This window comes from Orcinus orca, chromosome 13 (assembly GCF_937001465.1).
Source record: "Orcinus orca chromosome 13, mOrcOrc1.1, whole genome shotgun sequence".
Taxonomy (NCBI): domain Eukaryota; kingdom Metazoa; phylum Chordata; class Mammalia; order Artiodactyla; family Delphinidae; genus Orcinus; species Orcinus orca.
In genome coordinates, this window is record NC_064571.1 from 29,028,145 (window position 1) to 29,049,003 (window position 20,859).

The 20,859-nt window shown below is 38.9% G+C and overlaps 1 protein-coding gene across 3 annotated transcripts; it reads left to right on the plus strand.

Annotated features, from left to right (window-relative positions):
• Window positions 1-1,699: 1,699 nt before the first annotated feature.
• On the plus strand, window positions 1,700-20,617 carry LOC101285966 (RNA/RNP complex-1-interacting phosphatase-like). Of its 3 annotated transcripts, XM_033401627.2 has the most exons (8): window positions 1,700-3,769; window positions 5,172-5,247; window positions 7,972-8,095; window positions 11,649-11,709; window positions 16,952-16,998; window positions 17,592-17,667; window positions 17,895-18,073; window positions 20,125-20,617. In XM_033401627.2, the coding sequence occupies exons 1-8, from the start codon at window positions 3,669-3,671 to the stop codon at window positions 20,223-20,225; spliced, it is 765 nt and encodes a 254-aa protein (XP_033257518.1). In that variant the 5' UTR covers window positions 1,700-3,668; the 3' UTR covers window positions 20,226-20,617. The 3 variants fall into 3 exon arrangements, with proteins under 3 accessions (XP_033257518.1, XP_033257519.1, XP_033257520.1); XM_033401628.2 differs by lacking the exon at window positions 17,895-18,073; XM_033401629.2 differs by lacking the exon at window positions 20,125-20,617 and having other exon boundaries at window positions 17,861-18,067.
• The last annotated feature ends 242 nt before the right edge of the window (window positions 20,618-20,859 follow it).

Genomic DNA, 20,859 nt, shown 5'->3' on the forward strand with positions numbered 1-20,859 from the left:
AAAAAATCTAGAAACAATAAATGCTGGAGAGGGTGTGGAGAAAAGGGAACACTCTTGCACTGTTGGTGGGAATGTAAATTGCTACAGCCACTATGGAGAACAGTATGGAGGTTCCTTAAAAAACTACAAATAGAACACCCATATGACCCAGCAATCCCACTGCTGGGCATATACCCTGAGAAAACCAAAATCCAAAAGAGTCATGTACCAAAATATTCATTGCAGCTCTATTTACAATAGCCTGGAGATGGAAACAACCTAAGTGCCCATCATTGGATGAATGGATAAAGAAGATGTGGCACATATATACAATGGAATATTACTCAGCCATAAAAAGAAACGAAATTGAGCTATTTGTAATGAGGTGGATAGACCTAGAGTCTGTCATACAGAGTGAAGTAAGTCAGAAAGAAAAAGACAAATACCGTATGCTAACACATATATATGGAATTTAAGAAGAAAAAAAAATGTCATGAAGAACCCAGGGGTAAATCAGGAATAAAGACACAGACCTACTGGAGAACGGACTTGAGAATATGGGGAGGGGGAAGGGTGAGCTGTGACAGGGCGAGAGAGAGTCATGGACATATACGTACTAACAAACGTAAGGTAGATAGCTAGTGGGAAGTAGCCGCATGGCACAGGGGTATCGGCTCAGTGCTCTGTGACCGCCTGGAGGGGTGGGATAGGGAGGGTGGGAGGGAGGGAGACGCAAGAGGGAAGAGATATGGGAACATATGTGTATGTATAGCTGATTCACTTTGTTATAAAGCAGAAACTAACACACCATTGTAAAGCAATTATACCCCAATAAAGATGTTAAAAAAAAAAACAACTACAAATAGAACGACCATACGACCCAGCAATCCCACTACTGGGCATATACCCTGATAAACCAATCATTCAAAAAGACTCATGTACCAAAATGTTCAATGCAGTTTTATTTACAATAGCCAGGACATGGAAGGAACCTAAGTGGCCATAAACAGGTGAATGGATAAAGAAGATGTGGCACAGGTATACAATGGAATATTCCTCAGCCATAAAAAGAAACGAAACTGAGTTATTTGTAGTGAGGTGGATGGACCAAGAGTCTGTCATACAGAGTGAAGTAAGTCAGAAACAGAAAAACAAATACTGTATGCTAACACATATATATAGAATCTAAAAAAAAAAAAAAATCATGAAGAACCTAGGGGTAAGACGGGAATAAAGACACAGACGTACTGGACCATAGACTTGAGGATGTGGGGAGGGGGAAGTATAAGCTGTGACAAAGTGAGAGAGTGCCATGGACATATATACACCACCAAACGTAAAATAGATAGCTAGTGGAAAGTAGCCGCATCGCACAGAGAGATCAGCTAAGTGGTTTGTGGCCACCTAGAGGGGTGGGATATGGAGGGTGGGAGGGATGGAGACGCAAGAGGGAAGAGATATGGGAACATATATATAAGTATAACTGATTCCTTTGTTATAAAGCAGAAACTAACACACCATTGTAAAGCAATTATACTCTAATAAAGATGTAAAAAAAAAAAACCAAATAAACAAACCAATCCATAAGTGGGCAGAAGACCTAAATAGTCATTTCTCCAAAGAAGATACACGGATTGCCAACAAACACATGAAAGAATGCTCAACATCATTAATCATTAGAGAAATGCAAATCAACACTACAATGAGAAATCAACTCACACCGGTCAGAATGGCCATCATCAAAAAATCTAGAAACAATAAATGCTGTAGAGGGTGTGGAGAAAAGGGAACACTCTTGCACTTTTGGTGGGAATGTAAATTGCTACAGCCACTATGGAGAACAGTATGGAGGTTCCTTAAAAAACTACAAACAGAACACCCATACGATCCAGCAATCCCACTACTGGGCGTATACCCTTAGAAACCCAATAATTCAAAACGGGTCATGTACCAAAATGTTCATTGCAGCTCTATTTACAATAGCCAGGACATGGAAGCAACCTAAGTGTCCATTAACAGATGAATGGATAAAGAAGATGTGGCACATATATAAAATGGAATATTCCTCAGCCATAAAAAGAAACGAAACTGAGTTATTTGTAGTGAGGTGGATGGACCAAGAATCTGTCATACAGAGTGAAGTAAGTCAGAAAGAGAAAAACAAACACCATTTGCTAACACAAATCTAAGGAAAAAAATATACATGGAATCTAAGGGGGAAAAAAAAGGTCATGAAGAACCTAGGGGTAAGACGGGAATAAAGACACAGACGTACTGGACCATAGACTTGAGGATATGGGGAGGGGGAAGGGTAAACTGTGACAAAGTGAGAGAGTGGCATGGACATATATACACTACCAAACGTAAAATAGCTAGTGGGAAGTAGCCACATAGCACAGGGAGACCAGCTCAGTGCTTTGTGACCACCTAGAGGGGTGGGATAGGGAGGGTGGGAGGTAGGGAGACGCAAGAGGGAAGAGATATGGGAACATATGTGTATGTATAACTGATTCACTTTGTTACAAAGCAGAAACCAACATACCATTGTAAAGCAATTATACTTCAATACAGATGTTAATAAAAATGAAATTAGAAACTAAAAAGTAAAACTGACAAAAACATTTGTTATTATAAAAATGGAAATTAGTATGCTATTATACCCTTAGAACTACTGTAGAACATGCTGTTCTTTGCTGTTCCACTTGTGGCGTGATTCATAGTTTTTCTAACAGGTACAGATCCATATGCTTGATACTGTGCGGAAATGTTATACTTGAGCTCCACTTTTACCTCTCTCAGGCATTTTTTGGAATTGTCTAAAATGTAAATCCATACTGTCAACCTCCAGCATGATACCAGGCACATAATAGAAACCCAATAAATGTTTCACTGTGAGTGGAGTATAAGTTGATAGAATAATTTTGAAGGTTGATTAGGCAGATTAGATTGATCGAAAATCTTTCAATATTTTAAGTTTGCATCTCTTTCATTCCAGAATTTGTATGTCTAGAAATTTATATATAGTTATATACATGTGTAAAGAGGTTCACATTGCAGCCTATCTGAAACAGAGGACAAAACCAGAAAACAAACAAAAAACCGCAAACTGAAAACAACTAAAAGTCCATCAATATTGGGCTGGTCATGTAAATTATGTAATGTTACGCAGCTATTGAAGAGAATAGAATGGATGTATGCAAAAATTGACTGGGAAAATCACTATCCAAGACAGATTGTAGACTATGTACAGTATGTTGCTCTTCTATAAAATACAGGATATCCCTTACGCACAAATACTTACATACAAGATACAGGTGTGTATGTAAGCACTTGGGAAATATGTGAAAGAACCACACAAGAAAGTGGGAGAGTGGGACAACTTTCCATGTCCCGTATGATTGGAATTCTGAAGGGTACACACACGAACTAATGGACCTCTGCTACCAGCCTCCTGCTAAGGAGGGAAATTGCAGGCATCAGAATCCTCTTTACTAATGAAGAATCTCAGTAGGCCGACGTGATGACATCATCTCGACGGGCGATGGTGATTGCGCAGTAGAAGGAGGTCTGCGAGCTGCGTGGGCTTGTGCCTAGGCGCCTATGTTTCGTGGCCTTGTGCTGGCATCGGGGGCGCCGGGTTGGCGACTTTGGCACTCTTGACGTTGGGTGGACGATATCTTGGGGGTCACATGAGCCAGTGGCATCATGCCCGCGGGCGCTGGGGCCAGCGTCGCGGCTTTTCTGGACATCCGTCGGCCAAGAGGAAGGGCGGAAAGCACATCCTGGAAAGGTAATACGCCTTGGCCCCTGGGCGTTGCCGGTGGAGCTCAGAGCCCTGGGCCTTGGCTTCGTCTCTTGTGCTGTCGCCTGTCACAGTTGCTCCCGCGAGCTGGCCCATCCGTGCTGTGCTAGGGGGTATTGGTCGTCTCGCAGCTCAGTTCACAGTAGCTGAAAGGGACAGTGTGTGATGTTCTGATTTCTCCCCACCGTTTTAAAAGGGAGGCTCTGGCCATTGCTCCTCGGGTAAAATGCAGAGTGACTGCTTTTTAAGATGGGACTGTCAGTGTTGGGGACCCTCCTTAATTACCAGGATGGAATCCCCTTCAGTTCTTCAAGCTGTGTTGATTTGGCACAGAAAATGTAAGAGGAACTGGAACTAAGTTTGAGTGAAAAAACACACGGGTACCTCCGAATTTTCCATCGAAACAGTTGATTTGTGTTGTCTCTTGGAATGATAAAGGGCATACTGTTGCTTCCTAACTGATGTCATTTGAGAGATCTACCTCTGTACGATGAAATGATTAATTTTGAGACTTTGCTCATATGTGCAGTAAACGCTTTAGTTCCCTAAGACCTTCCTTTCCTCCATCTCATACCCCATTAAGCCCGCTTCAGTTTATCTCCTGAATTTCTTCTGAATCTGTCAGCTCTTCCTCAACATCCTAATACTGAACTTTCCTGTCTGTTGCAATTAGGTCCTAACTAGTGTCCATGTATCTTGTTTCCTTCCAATCCATTCTTCACACAAGAAACCTTAAAAGCAAGTTGGAACATTGCCCATAAACATAGCTCAAAACCATTGTTTTGAGAATAGAAAACAAACCGTTGGCCTTTAAGACTTTGCGTGGTCTAGAATCCTCTCTTCTGCTCTGGCCCAATCTTGCGCCACTTTTGCCCTCACTTTCTATGCTTCAGCTACACTGAATTAACCTTAGTTCTAACTCATCTTACAGAAGTCAGTTCAGATATTATTTTTCACTGTGATTCCTAGCATTAAGGAATTTTATCATCAGGTTTTGTATGAGGACTGAAAATAAACTGTGAAGTGGAAGAATTGAGTTTGAGCTATTTCAGTCAGCACGCATGTATTAATGATACCTTAGTAGTCAACAGCAGGCTAGGTTTTATCAGGCATACAGAAGTTCTGGCCATCTCTGGTTTTAGATATCCCTTATTTGTTGAGACCTTTGCATTGTTTTGTTGCCTTTTATCTGTTTTCAAGATGGGAAAACAGGAACAAGGGAAGTATAGGTTATTATTAGGTGGGGTTGAATAAGTGGAGCAGCAAAATGCAAAGCATAAAGAAGAACGACCTACTATATAGGGATATGATTTCCATTTTCAATGCGCATCCATCCTATGCAGGGAGACAGCCTAACATAAAATTTTCCTAACAAAAAATATATTAACAGGTGGAAGGACTATCTCCCAGTTGAACAGCGGATGCCTGGGACTCGTTTCATTGCTTTCAAAGTTCCTTTCAGAAAGGTAAGCAAAAGTTAATACCGTATTCTTCCAGAAATCTGAATTCACCATATAGAGCCCTGGCTCTCAACCCCGTCGTACTCCATTTTCCCTTTTTATAGCAAATACTTTTTAATACCTCCTTTACTCTCCAGAAATGGAATTCATAGATAAATACAACCTAATTCTGTACTTAATTGAAAAAAACAACAACAATATAATGCCTTAACTATAAATAAAGAATAAAGTAATTTATAAGAAAGTAATATGTATCTCAGTATGTAAATGTTTAGAGATGACCATACTAGAAATATAGAATAGTCAGTTACTTGTACCATGAATGCAATAAACTATGGACTTTGAATGATAATGATATGTCAGTGTTGGTTCATGAATTCTAACAAATGAAGCACACTGGTATGGAATGTTGATAATGGGGAAGGCTGTGAGGGATGAAGGAGAGCGGGTATAAGTGGGAACTGTGTACTTTTTGCTCACTTTTGCTGTGAATCTCAAACTGCTCTAAAACTAGTCTACTAATTTTAAAAAAAGTGTGTGTTGCTGACACTTGAATAACCAAAGAGATCAATGGAACAGGGTACATGTATAAGCCAAATACATGAAAGAATATTTAGCAGTGAAAGCCATCCTTCCTATATGTAGATATTCAAGAAGTATTTATTTTTGTGTCTATTTTCAGGCACTCTGATTGGAGCCAGCAATACAGTGGTAGGCACAATTGATGTGGTCCCTGCCTTCTGGGAGTTTACAGTCTGGTTAGGAGACCAAAATGAAACAAAGAAACATAGAAATAAATATAGAGAAGTGAACTTATTTTCTTCCATCTAATCTCTCTGGAAGAAAGGATTGTAATATCGCTTGTAAATTCCAGAGGAGGAAACTTTACTTTGAATCTCATATGTTAGCATCACAGGGTTTGAATAAATGGATAATACAGTAAAGGATTTTAAACACATGTGCTTTCTTATTTTATTCTTTCTGATTCTTTTCTGAGTTTTGAAAAGAATCTTGCTCCAGAAGAATAATTTTCCCCCTTCGATCTTTTTTAACAACTGCAAGAGCAGAATGAAGAACTTGGGCTGATTGTTGACTTAACATATACTCGCCGCTATTATAAGCCAGAGGTAAATGGAACCCATAATTGAAAATGACCTTCTTTCTGATACTGGAATAATTCATAGTAATTCAGTAGTTATCATCTTATGCTAAGTTGAATCCTGGCCCTCTTTCATGGGTTCAAAAAGGGAAGCTAGTGGTTTCCTTAAATACACATTTGTAATTGCTGTTTCAAAATGAGATTAAAGATATGAATTGAACTATATATTTGTCAGTAGGCTCTAGATATGCTTAAGAAATTCTATAAGCTTCCATGTTCTATATTTTGAAAATGAAGTAAACTTTTACTAAGAATAGTAGTAGCCTAAAAGGAAAGAAAGGTATGTCCATTATGTCTTTAGCACTTATTTTAAGCAGTTGCCTGAGCATGTTTAAGCATCACAGTAAAAGACAATTGTTCTCTAAGTTTTATGCTTTCTTTCCCTAATATCTTCTGATATAATACAAAAACCCATGTATCCTCTTGGCCCATGTAGGACATACCAGTGCAAAAGAATTATCCTTCTTCTGACCTGTTCCATGGCCTTGGGAGACAGTAACACCTCATGTTCGTTAAGATTTGTATAGCAGTTTGCCATTTAGAAAGTTCTTTCATATGCATTGACTTAGTTAATCTTCACAGCAATCCTTTGCTGTTGAAGTGGAAGTAGTACTGATATCTCCTACTGAGTGCTTACCCTGCACTAAGCTCAGAGGATAGACAACTACAATTACTAATTTTACAGGCGATGAAACTGACTCTCGGAAAAGGAAGAATTGAAATTTCAGCTCAGTTATTTCTCTTTTTTTTATTGTGGTAAAATATAGATAAATTATATTTATTTCAACCATTTATAAATATGCAGTTCAATGGCATTAGTTACAGTCACAGTGTTGTGTAACCATCACCACTGTCTATAACCAAAACTTTTTCATCATGCTCAACAAAAACTCTGTAACCATCAAACAGTAACAACCCCATTTTCCCTCCCACCGGCCCTTAGACACCTCTGTTCCATTTTCTGTCTCTGTGAATTGGCCTATTCTAGGTACCTCGTGTAAGTGGAATCTGCAGTATTTGTCCTTCTGTGTCTGGCTTATTGCACTAGACATCATGTTTTCAAGGTTCATCCATGTCATGGCACGTAACAAAAGGCCATTCCTTTTTTGGCTTGATAAATCCCATTGTGTGTATATACCATGGTTTGTTATTCAACGGTTGATTGACACTTGGGTTTTTTCCACCTTGTAGGTGTTGTGAATCATGCTGCTATGATCATTCGTGTACAAATATGTGTTCAAATCCCTGCTTTCAGTTCTGTTAGATGTGCAGCGTAGGTAGTAGCAGAGTTGTTGGATCATACGGTAGCTCTACGCTTAACCTTTGAGAAAGTGCCAGACTGTTTCCTACAGTGTCGTCTTGTTTTTAAACAATTATCACAAATTTTAAGCATATACAAAAGTATTAAAATACTGTAAGTGTTCCTTGTATACCCATGAAATCATCCAGCTTTATTATTTACCAACTGATGGCTGTCATGTTTTATCTGTACCCCCACCTGTTTCACCCCATTCCATATTATCTTGAAGCAGCTTGGAAATAATATATATTTTCATGGTTTTGCCTTGTAGGACTTACAAGAAATTATTCCTTATTTAAAAATTTGTACAATTGGGCATCTGGTGCCAGATGATCACACCATTTTTAAATTCCAATGTGCTGTTAAAGGGTTTCTGAAAGAAAATAAAGATAATGGTGAGTTGTTTTTGTTTTTTTTTCCTTTACCTGAACTTTGGTATGCATTTTGAGTGGGATTGGGGATTTTTAACATTTTTAATAGTTCTGATATTAGGCCTGTTGTGTTTGGTAACATTAAGGTGGAAATGTCAGATGGTGCTAATAGAGTACGGTGTTTTTCCTGTTTATGGTCACAACAATTTAGTTTAGTTTGGAAAGTGATTTTTGTGAGAAATCTCAACTGAACTAGCTTACTTACCTCTTTTTTAAAAATTTGAATGGAAAATACATAAAAACATAAAAATGTTCTTCTGTCCTATTTATTGGTTGAGAGGTGGAAGAAAAGGTTAAGACTCTCAGGGTCTTAGCGTATATAAAAGAGAAAACAAAAAGCAAAGGTTCGGAGTGAGACAGATCCGTAGAAGCAAAACAAAACAGAGTGGACAAGAAGAGCGGCTTCCTCATCGTATATGTGTTTAAGATATTTTTGCCGCTTTTACACTTCGGGTGCAAGTGAGGAAGAACACTCCCACCTCTTATTCTTATCTTCAGACAGGAAGAACTTAAAAGGCTGATGTTTTCTTGTTTCCACTTTAAGATCTACTCTGTTAATAGTAGGTCTTAATAGCATGTGAATTTAAGGTTCCACTTGCCTATTTCTAGCATCTAGCTATCAGAAAGAACATCGTATTTGTCATGTTTTAAGCCTGAGGAATCTTTTGTCTTTGGAACACCACTGACGCCCATGAGAAAGTGTTCATTTTGTCCTCTTTCTAAATTTAGCCTGAGGAGTGTGCACTTTATTAAATAAATCTAACAGACAGTAAATATTCCGTGTATATATAAAAGGATGCACATATATACATAAAACAGGGAGTAGGGGAGAAGGAATAGAGATGGAGGTGGGAAGATAGGGGATAGGAGGTGAGAGAGAGAGGGAGAGACTGGAATTTCAAGATAACTTTTCATTCTATAACCTGGTTGCTTAATGCAGGTACTAGCTCTTAAATATCTTAAGCCCTATTCACAGATCTTCCCTGTACTTTAGCTTTAAAATTTGAGAGACTTGACCTTGCGTGTGATAACCAGGGTGTCTAGAAAGGAGGCAAATTATCTGATTCGTGTAAACTGTAGTCACAGAAATATTACCTCTTAAGATGTTAGGGTGCAGCTGCCGGCCTACTCACTTCCTCCAGGCTCCTTTGTGTGTGTTCTGTCTGTTCCGCGTGGGCTAGTAGATCCTTACAAGTGCATGAGAACACGTTTGTAAACCTTGATTGTTCACATGTTATACCAAGTGTAGTCCATTGCATATGCTGACTCCTCTGTGGGTCTTCTGCATGCAGTGGGCTAACTTCACCATGCTCTCTGCCATTGCAGTCTCACAACCTTAGTTATGATCCATGGGTGACTTCCTGTGGTATAAGCCCCTCCCACAGGTGCCAGGCTCACTGATAATGAGGAGACTATACTATCCACTCCCTAGAATTGGTAGAGACTCAGAAAATAAATTGTTTCAGTAAACAGTGAGAGCCTTATAGGTTTGTTGTTAGGGCACGGGGATACAGAAGTGAGTAGAAGTCTTTGTTCAGTAGCAACTTACAGTTATCTAGGAAGAGAAACATGTAGTGACTATAAGTGGGTTAATTATGATAGAAGAATCAAATGCAGCAGGAATATAGAGGAGAAATTGAGGAAGGCCTGACTGAGGAGACAGCATTTGAGCTGGGCTTTGGGGAAGAGGATTTTTCCGGAATGAGGAAAGGACAGCCCAGGTATTGGGGACAGGTACAGAAGGCACAGGGCTTGAACTTGTGCTCTGGAGGGGCAGCCTCTGGTGTGACTAGAGGGTAGTGTGAAAGGGCAGAGAATTCATACATTCATTTTCAGCAAATATTTGTATAATACCTTCTACATTGAAGGCACTCTTCTAGGAAGTAGGAACAGAACAAAGTTCTTGCCCTTACGTAATTTACATTCTAGTGGGAGAGAGAGATGAATAAATAAGTAAATATATGGAGTGTCAATTGGTGGTAAATGCTTTGGAGAATAACAAAAGAAGATGAAGAGGTGAGGGAATGTGGTAGGTGATCAGGGAAGTCCCCTCTATTAAGATGTCGATTGAGCAGAGCCTTGGAGTGAGAAACAAGCCATTGGATATCTGGGAGAGAGGAGATGGTGTGGGATTGTGTGTTCTAGGAGAGTGCAGATGAGGTGGGAGGGTGTGTTCTGAAGCAGAAGGAATAGTAGGTGCAAAGTCCCTGAGGCATGACTGTGCTTGGCATGTTTGAGGAATAGTAAGGAGGCCAGTGTGGCTGGACAGGGGTAAGTGAGTGAGGGCAGAGCAGTAGAGAATAAGATCAGGGAGGGTGGCAGGGGAAAGGAGGGAGGTGGATGATGTAGGTCCTTGTAAGTCATAGTTTGAACTTATAATTCAGTTGGAGAGACAGAGTGATATTTGTTTATATAGAGTGTTCAATGCTATGCTAAAAACTTGGGCTTTGTTCTGTGCTAAGTGAAGATGTTTAAGCAACAGAGCAATCCAGCCAAGTTTATATTTTAGAAAGATAACATCTTCCATGTGGAGGAGCAGTTGAAATAGACTTTTTTTTTTTTTTTTTTTTTTTTTGTGGCACACAGGCCTCTCATTGCCGTGTTCTCTCCTGGATGCACAGGCTCAGCGGCCATGGCTCATGGCCCCAGCCGCTCGGTGGCATGTGGGATCCTCCTGGACCGGGGCATGAACCCGTGTCACCTACATCGACAGGGAGACTCTCAACCACTGCGCCACCAGGGAAGCCTGGATCAGTTGAAATAGAAGAGATCGTTCTTGTATTGTAGGGCGGCAGTAATCCAGGCAGGAGATGACGAATGCCAGACACCACCTAGTCACAGACATACCTTTTGCAGAGATCAGCTACATGTTGTTGTTTTTTATTTACTTTCTCATATAATTTTTCCAGTGCTGGACCACGAAATACTGTGGCATACTTGGAAAAATCTGAGACTCGATTCTAGTCTTTTTTCTGTTTGCGTGCTGTGCAGCTTGGGCTTACGTCTCAAGCCGTACTTTTTCATTGTGAAATAAGCACGGTGTTACTTACCCAAGAACTGCACAGGCACATAGACCCATGACGTGTGAGCAGCAGTGAATGAGAGAAGGAATGGAAGTGCTTTGGGACCCCAAGAGCCCTTCAGAAACTGTTTGTTCTTTTTAATATGGAGCATTAAAAGTGAAGGCATTCCATTTGTTTCACTCAAAATCAAATTGTGTTCTTCTGATAGCCTGGTTTTTTTCCACTCCCTTTTTCTATAGTCAAATCAGTTCCTTTGGGGCATTCTCCAGTCCACACTATTGCATCTGATTGGAGGCTATGCAAAATTTCCCAGAGACAATGAATTTTGACTTTATAGTACGTTCCTGCAAAAACACTCTTTTCTTCAGAGTTTTTCCTTTTCAGGATAGTGGTAGTGTTGTGGTAACTAATAAAGGCTACTATTCAGAAAATTGTATTACTTGTTTTTAGTGTATCTACTTTGCTTACTTAATTCCATATTCACTGTTTTATAGACAGGCTTATTGGTGTCCACTGTACCCATGGTTTAAACAGGACTGGCTACCACATCTGCAGGTGAGTTGTCAACCCCAGGAGGCAGACCTTGTTTAAATTGTACTGTATACAGTAGTAACGTAAGCTAATGTAAGCTGAATGCAAAACATGCAGTCAGAGAAATGTATGAAGTGGAAGGCAATTTTGCCCCCTACTCAGAGGTTAAGACCAGTAATTATTTAGCACATACTTTTTCAGACGTTAAAAATGCAGATATAAGCATATACAATTGTCCCTTGGTATCTGCAGGGGATTGGTTTTAGGACTCCCCATGGATACCAAAATCCTCGGATGCTCAAGTCCTGTATGTAAAATGGTGTAGTATAGTCGCCCTTCCATATCTGCAGGATATGGAACCGTTGGATATATAGAACTGACTGTACATGTGATTTAATGGTATAATATTTAGACATTCTGGTTTATAATTTACTATATGGTACACATCTTCCTATGAAAATATTTGGAGACCTCAATCTTATTTATTTATTATTATTTTTTCCTCCAAATTTGCTTTATGTAGTTGGATATAAATTAATGAACAAAAACTTAAGCAAGATACATGTAAGAGTTTAATAGAACCTGATATTCTAATTCTTTCAGTTTTTTTCAAACTCATCATGGGGCTTATAAGAAAATTAACCAACATGGATACTACTACAGTTGAATGTCAAATTCTTAAGTGCTTATGACATACTAAATTCTTCCCTAATGCACTTATGAAGAACCCTTCAAGAGACTTGTGTGTTGTATGTAGAAAAGTGTTGATTTATTTGAGGAGTGAAGCATTCAGCTTTGGTGGATATATCCTTGTTAGGCTGAGGCAATCATTATCATATCCCTCTTTGCCATGAATTGTCTTATGAATGGTCATATCAGTCTGTTTTGGCAAATAAGTAAACAGGGGAAGGCTGTTATTGTGCTTACGAGAATGATATTTTTCTCTGAAAAAAGATAAATATGCATTAGGAAAATGACCATTTGGACTCTTTTTCTGCTTCCTCCTTGTTTTGTGAGAATATGATACTTGGTTTTACAGCAGCCATTTTGTGACCATGAGATGATTATATGCCAATAACGACAAATGGTAGATTAGAAAGAACCAGCAAAGACAGAAAACAGCAACATCAATAGTAACAACAATCACAGCAAAAGAACAATGGGACCTTAACTTGTGGAGTTCCTATAAAGTAAAAAATAAATGCTCTATGTTTATTCTAAAAAAAAAATAACTATGCAAACAAGCTTAAAACTACTTTTTTTTGTGCCAGTGTTATAAAATGTAGCTTTAAATAAAACCTTGACCCAAATGCCAGCAACTTCAGAAAAGAATTTGGGTAGGGGGGAGAAGAAAGTTATCTCACTTAGGAAAAACAACCACTATCTTTATCCTAATCTTCGACACACAATTGAAACATATATAGCTGCTGTAACACTTTACACAAATCCTATGTACTGGAGCAATAACAAGATCTAAATACAATTATATTTTTAAACACTGGGTGAAGGCTTTACATAAAAATAGCATCTTACGTTTCCCCCTAAATTTCTAAAATATCACGTACTTTTCCCCAACATCTGCAGCCGTTCAGGAATTATTAGGAAACTTTCATGCATTATCTTAATTCCTAATCCCCGGCTCTTTGGGCTCAACGACAAAAGATCAAAACCACCAAAAATAATGGTTCTCTTGAAGTCAGGTGAGAGACACTGGCTCAGTTAGTCTTGTAGGACAAAAGCAGTGCTGCATCAACTGTCTCCTTGCAGGAGGGGCACGTGAAGGATCTCATCAGCCAGTCATCTGTACAGCCCAGGTGACCTGCATACACAGCAGAAATCAAATTGGGTTGTCATAAACAAAGTCCATCACACAGATCACACACTCCTGGATCTTTTTTTTTAATATTTGTTTTATTTTATTTATTGATTTTTTTTTTTTTTGGTTGCGCCGGGTCTTAGTTGCAGCCGGTGGGCTCCTTAGTTGTGGCATGCAAACTCTTAGTTGCAGCATGCGTGTGGGATCTAGTTCCATGACCAGGGAACGAACCCGGGCCCCCTGCATTGGGAGTGTGGAGTCTTTAGCCAGTGCACCACCAGGGAAGTCCCCCGGATCCTTTTTTCTGATCCATTTCTTCCAGGATCATAAACTCCTTTAGGCTGATGCTGTATGAGGCCTATTCTTTTGAGCTATCCTATTCTGTTCCTCTCAGCTGAGTTGCTAGGCGAGTCTGGCTAGGTGTTGTATGATAGACCAAAACTGGAACTTGATCCAGATATGGCAGCAGTGGCTCCTGATCCAGCTCCGTCCCCTTGCCGAAGCTAGCCCAGTCGGACTGAGACTTGTGAGGCAGGGAGATGTCATCCGAAGTGGGGTACTTAAGGCACTTCCCCATCTTCTGGGGCTTGAGTGTGTGATCTGTGTGCTGTTTTGACAGTCTTCCAACCTCATTCTTTTTTTTAAATGATTATTAATTAATTAATTTTAAAAATTTATTTATTTTTGAATTTAAAAAATTTATTTTTTATACAGCAGGTTATTAGTTATCTATTTTATACATATTAGTGTATATATGTCAATCCCAATCTTCCAATTGATCTCACCACTACCGACCCCCACCCTGCCCCACTCTCCCCTCTTGGTGTCCATACGTTTGTTCTCTACATCTGTGTCTCTATTTCTGCCTTGCAAACCAGTTCATCTGTACCATTTTTCTAGATTCCATATATATACATTAATATACAATATTTGTTTTTCTCTTTCTGACTTACTTCACTCTGTATGACAGTCTCTAGGTCTATCCACGTCTCTACAAATGACCCAATTTTGTTCTTTTTTATCTCTGAGTAATATTCCATTGTATATACTTACCACATCTTCTTTGTCCATTCATCTGTCAATGGGCATTTGGGTTGCTTCCATGACCCAGCTATTGTGAATACTGCTGCAGTGAACATTGGGGTGCATATGTCTTTTTGAATTATGCTTTTCTCTGGGTATATGCCCAGTAGTGGGATTGCTGCGTCATATGGTAATTCTATTTTTAGTTTTTTAAGGAACCTCCATACTGTTCTCCATAGTGGCTGTATCAGTTGACATTCCCACCAGCAGTGCAAGAGGGTTCCCTTTCCTCACACCCCATCCAGCATTTGTTGTTTGTAGATTTTCTGATGATGCCTACTCTAACCTGTCTGAGGTGATGCCTCATTGTAGTTTTGATTTGCATTTCTTTAATAATTAGTGATGTTTAGCAGCTTTTCATGTGCCTCTTGGCCATCTGTATGTCCTTTTGGAGAAATGTCTATTTAGGTCTTCTGCCCATTTTTTGATTGGGTTGTTTGTTTTTTTAATAGTGAGCTGCATGACCTATTTATATATTTTGGAGATTAATCCTTTGTTGATTCGTTTGCAAACATTTTCTCCCATTCTGAGGGTTGTGTTTTCATCTTGTTTATAGTTTCCTTTGCTGTGCAAAAGCTTTTAAGTTTCATTAGGTCCCATTTGTTTATTTTTTTTAAGGCTGCATTGTACCTTTGCTCACTGATGAACATATAAAAGTCAGAAGTTTTTGATATTATAAAACATCAAAGTAATGGACATTCCTGTGTGAACATCTTTGAATATATATGCTTTGTCTCAGTTAACTTCACTCAGAATGGGACTTCTGCATCAAAGAGTTTATGTCCTTTTGCTTTTTGTGGATGTTGCTACTCTGTACCAATTTATGGTTGTTCATGCAGGAAATACTTATTGAGCATCTGTTATATTTAAGCACTGTGCTGGGTGCTAGTAAAAAGACTTGTGAAATTTCGTGAGTGAAGAGACTTGACCTCCCCTTTGTGAATTCTAACAGTCCAGAGAGGGAATAGATATTCAAGAATCATACTGTGCATGTAGAATTACAACTCTGACAAGTGCCAAGGAGAGGAACACGGTACCATGAGAGCATATTTTAGGGAGGATTTGATCTCATCATGGAGATTAGAGAAGGTTTATTTAGGGATGTTTCAGCTGATATCTGAAGGTTGAGTAGGTATTAACCAGATAGGGACGTTGGGGACAGATTTCTGAGCATAAGGAATAGCAGAAGACCCTATAAGAGGAAAGCATATGCTGTGCTGGAGGAACTGGCCAGGAAGGTGGGGCTGTTGGGGGAGCATGTGATTATAATGGAGCTACAAGTGTGGGCAGGAGCTCGATCGTGCAGGCTTATGTTTAAGGTTTCAGAATTTAAGAGTAATAGAAAACCATTGAACTTTTTTTTTTGAGGTGAGTGTGTGGAACATACCCAATTGCATTTTCAACCTATCATTTTGCTACCGAGTGGAGAATACACTGCAGGGAGAAAGAGTGGAAGCGAGGAAACAAGATAGGAGACTTTTGTAGAAATTGGGCATAATGGTGGCTTGGACCAGGCTATGGTGTTCATTTTGGTGGAAAGATGTGGACAGATTCTAGAGGTATGTAGGCAGTATCATTGTTAGCACTGGTGGTGGGTTGAGGATGAGGGTGAGGGAGAAATAGCTGTCAGTGATGGTGATTCCTAAGTTTCTGGCTCCTATGGTTGGTTAGATAGGGTTTTTAGATATGATGTTAATATTTATCCTAATTTGTCTTTTGTTATTTGTTGGTTCTTGATGAATACTGTGTCATATTAAGTCTCCTGTTTTGAGTGTACAAAGCATTTTGACCAAAACTGACTGTTGTATGTTATCAGATAACTTTTTTTTTTTTTTTTTTGGTACGCGGGCCTCTCACTGTTGTGGCCTCTCCCGTTGCGGAGCACAGGCTCCGGACGCGCAGGCCTAGCGGCCATGGCTCACGGGCCCAGCCGCTCCGTGGCATGTGGGATCTTCCCGGACCGGGGCACGAACCCGCGTTCCCTGCATTGGCAGGCAGACTCTCAACCACTGTGCCACCAGGGAAGCCCTCAGATAACTTTTTAACATCTGCCAGTTTGGTCCTGTATTTTATTCTCTTTCATTTATTAATTAAATTGTTGTATTAGTGTAATATTAATACAACTATATTAATATTAATAGAAAATATTAATAGATTTTCTAAAGTTGCGTTATCCTTGCATCCTTGGAATAAAGCCTTTTTGTATTCATGGTATATATCATTCTTTAATAATTATTGATTAGATGTGCTGATATTTTCTTAGGATTTTTATATCTATATTTATAAAGCAAAATTGGACCTTTTTTGCAAAACCTTGATTTTCTTTTCTTTTTATTTACAAATGACTCGAATTTTGTTGTTTTTTAGATATTTGGTTGATGTAGAAGGCATGTGGCCAGATGATGCAATTGGATGTAAGTATAAGGGTTGTCACTACTTTTCCCTTTTTATAAAATTTGAAGGTAGAAGTGTAGGGGAATTTCTCAAATTTTGGAAAAAGAGAAAAGTTTGTAATTCATTTGTTCTGACATAAGATAACCTTTTACCAAAAGTTTTGAAAGGGATGTATCTGGAAATAGTGAGATATAACAGCCTAAATAATTAGTCAGTGGATTTCAGCATTTTCTTTTCTTATTAAAATTTATTTTATTTATTTATTTATTTTTGGCTGCGTTGGGTCTTCGTTGCTGTGCGGGCTTTCTGTAGTTGCCACGAGCAGGGGCTACTCTTTGTTGTGGTACGTGGGCCTCTCATTGCGGTGGCTTCTCGTTGTGTAGCTTGGGCTCTAGGCACTCAGGCTTCAGTAGTTGTGGCGCATGGGCTTAGTTGCTCCGCGGCATGTGAGATCTTCCCGGACCAGGGCTCGAACCCCTGTCCCCTGCATTGGCAGGCGGATTCTTAACCACTGCGCCACCAGGGAAGTCCCTGGATTTCAGCTTTGATCTGCTTTCTCTGGGAAAGATTTGCTTTTTGTACAGTTATTTCTAACAGTTCATCCGCTCCTCAGTATTTAATAGGAGCTGTGGACATTGCTTAGAAAGACAAAACTACATTGAAAACCTTCAGAATGGTCTCATCAGAAAGTAAGTTGCATTTTATATATGAAATTTGTGGTTAGGAAGATCTATTTTATATCATTTAAGTTGCACATGTCCCTTCTTCTTGTAGCTTGTTTACTTGCTCGAGGAAACCTAAACAAATAGGAATGGGGGGAGGATGGAATTGTTATTTTCACAGGCCAAAATATAGTCACTAAATTGGCTACTGAATTTGCAGACCAGTAACATTTTGTGGAAACATTCTGTTTGAGGAATCGGGATTCCAGTGTATCCAGAACAAGTGGTTTTGATGACTCAGCGCATATGATGGAACCAGTTCACACAGCTAATAAGTCTGTTAACCAAGGAAGTATAACCTACATTAGACCCCAGGTTACCCAACATCTCGGCATTTCCATACCCAGACCCAAGATTTGCAGCAATCAGAAAGGTATCTCTGCTTTCCCTTTTTCTAGAATTGAAATAGAAATTAATATTGTAAATTAGTGCAAACACATTATAATGTGAAGAATTGGTGTTTTCTTGCTGATCAGTGTCAACCAGGGGGTATTGTTTGTTCCATATTTTGCATGTAGGGGTGGAAAGTCAAGTATAGGAGGGGGAATAGGTGAGTTTTTAGAGGCAGTTGGGAAGAGGACTTAGAAATTTTCATTGATTCTTAAACTTAGTTTAAGCCAATAATTTGATGTGAGTGTCAGAAAGGATCTTACATTCTTAGGCTGCATTAATAGTGGTATAGTTTTCAGAATAAGGAAGTTTGCTTTATTTAAAGAGTAAATACAAATTATAGGGAAAATGGTAAAATTCCTGTAGAGAAACTTGCAAAGGGGTTGAACACATAAATCACAAACATACTTTTACTTGGGAAACAGGAAAAACCTCAGTACAATTAAAACAACAACAGTTTTTGCCATTTTGCTATTAATTTAGCAAGTTTTTGACAAGGTAGTCCAGTGTATTGATTGTAAGGCTGGACCTGGGTTTGCATCCTGGCTCTGCTGTTCACCCTGTATGTGATCTTGAGTAAGATCTCTAAATTCCTATTTTCTTATCAATTAGATGGAAATTTTACTAATATTATAAATAAATTTTTAATAACATATACCTTGGGATTGTTGTTGATTATTACATGAGTTAATAAAGTACTTTAGCACATTGTAAACTTTCAGTTTTCAAAAAGATGTTTTGACATTTTTAGCAGATGTAAACATTTCAAAAAGGTGTTGCTTGTGTTGCCAGGGGCACTGAAAAATGGTATAGCCCTTTCGAAACATAACTGTAATAGCCATAAAAATGTTCATACCTGGTAATTCCACCATGAGGTTACAGAAATACTTTAAAATATGGAAAAATCTACATGCATTTAATCACTCAGCACATTCCTCAAACTCCCTACTATGTATCAGACTCTGGACTAGGTACTTAGGATACAGTTGTATATGTTCTGGGATGTTAATCCCAGCATTATTTACAGTAGTGGAAAAATTGGTAGCAGCTTGCATTTCTAACGATGAAGAATAGCTAAGTAAATTATTATATCCATACTATGATATTTTATAAAGCCATTGAAAGTGATAGCTTACTTACGATAAGTGAAAATAATAGGTTATGATTCAGCAGTCAAAAAAAGATGCTAGGGGGAAAAAGACCAAAAGTAATATTAACCAGTTTACTTAGATTAAGTGGGATTGAGGGGTTTTGGGAGGTGTTTACTTTTCTCAGATCTCCAAATTTTCTTTTGTATGATTATATTAGATTTACTGATGTTACCTTTGAAACAATTAAATTCTAATTTTCCAAATTTGCTGCATGTGCCATGGTTAGAATTTCTACATTTTATAATTAATTTATATATGTGTTTACTTATAAAGTGAAAATAGGTTCCTGGTTTCAAAAATAAATAGCTTATTCTGTTTCATGTCAACACTGCCACACTTAGAGAGAATGTATCTGATTAGAATAGTATGGGCATTTATCTCTATAGGGAAAGGTGGAAAGGCTTCTGGGAACCTACAGTGTGCCAAGGCATTGTGGTGGGTAATTGAAGTATATCATCTTAATTTACCTTCAAAACAATCCATGAAGATGGAAGGTATTATTAGCTCTATTTTATAAAGAACTACGAAATCCAAAGATTAAGCAATTTTTTTTTTTTTTGCGGTATGCGGGCCTCTCACTGTCGTGGCCTCTCCCGTTGCGGAGCACAGGCTCTGGACGCGCAGGCTCAGCGGCCCTCACGGGCCCAGCTGCTCCGCGGCATGTGGGATCTTCCCGGACCGGGGCATGAACACGTGTCCCCTGCATCGGCAGGCAGACTCTCAACCACTGTGCCACCAGGGAAGCCCAGATTAAGCAATTTTATCTGCTAAAATCACACAGGTAGAAAACAGTAGAACCAGAGTATCTATGTATAATTTTATAAAGCTTATTATATATATTTATTAAAACTAATAATGGTGTATTACTTTTGTTTTGTTTAAGAAAATTTTCACAGAATCAAAACATTTACCAGAGAGGCCATATTCCTACTCCTGGTCCCCACGGAGAGGACTGTTTACAAAGGAGGTACTCTTGGAATGTAGAGCCAAACGCCAGTCAAGCAGCGCAGAACAGAAGGTGGTATCCTGGCAATTACTACAGACTACCCTATCCGACCTATTATAGATGGACCAAGTGACGCAAGCCTACCCTGGAAATCTACCTGGAGACAGAACAGGACTGAAGACAGCCAGAGTGACGTTTTATAAAATCAGGTCAAATGAGGTTTATAATCTATTTTAGTGCTCCCTTATGTGTTTGAGCTTAAGGAAAAATTATATTGATACTTAGCTCCGCTGATAAATTTGCAGTATTTACAACAGTGAAGGAAATAGTCTGTCATTCTAATCTTAAATTTTTTTAAAGGAGGATGATATTTTAGAACTGATAAAAAGTAATAAAGAACATCGCTTGTAAATTATTTTTAAAAATTCTATCTTCCTTTTCTGGTGTATTTCCTTCTGACTAGACTTGTAATGTTAGAGTATGTGTGTGTGTGTGTGTGTGTGTGTGTGTGTGTGTGTGTGTGTGTGTGTGTGTGCAGAAAATTTTTAGTGTTTCTGTCATGTTCTGTTATTACCCAATCATCAGGATATCTCCCCCCCACCAAACTGTTCAAGATTTCTATCAAAATCTACCTAGGAGATAATCTCTTTAGAACCTAATCACTATTTGTAA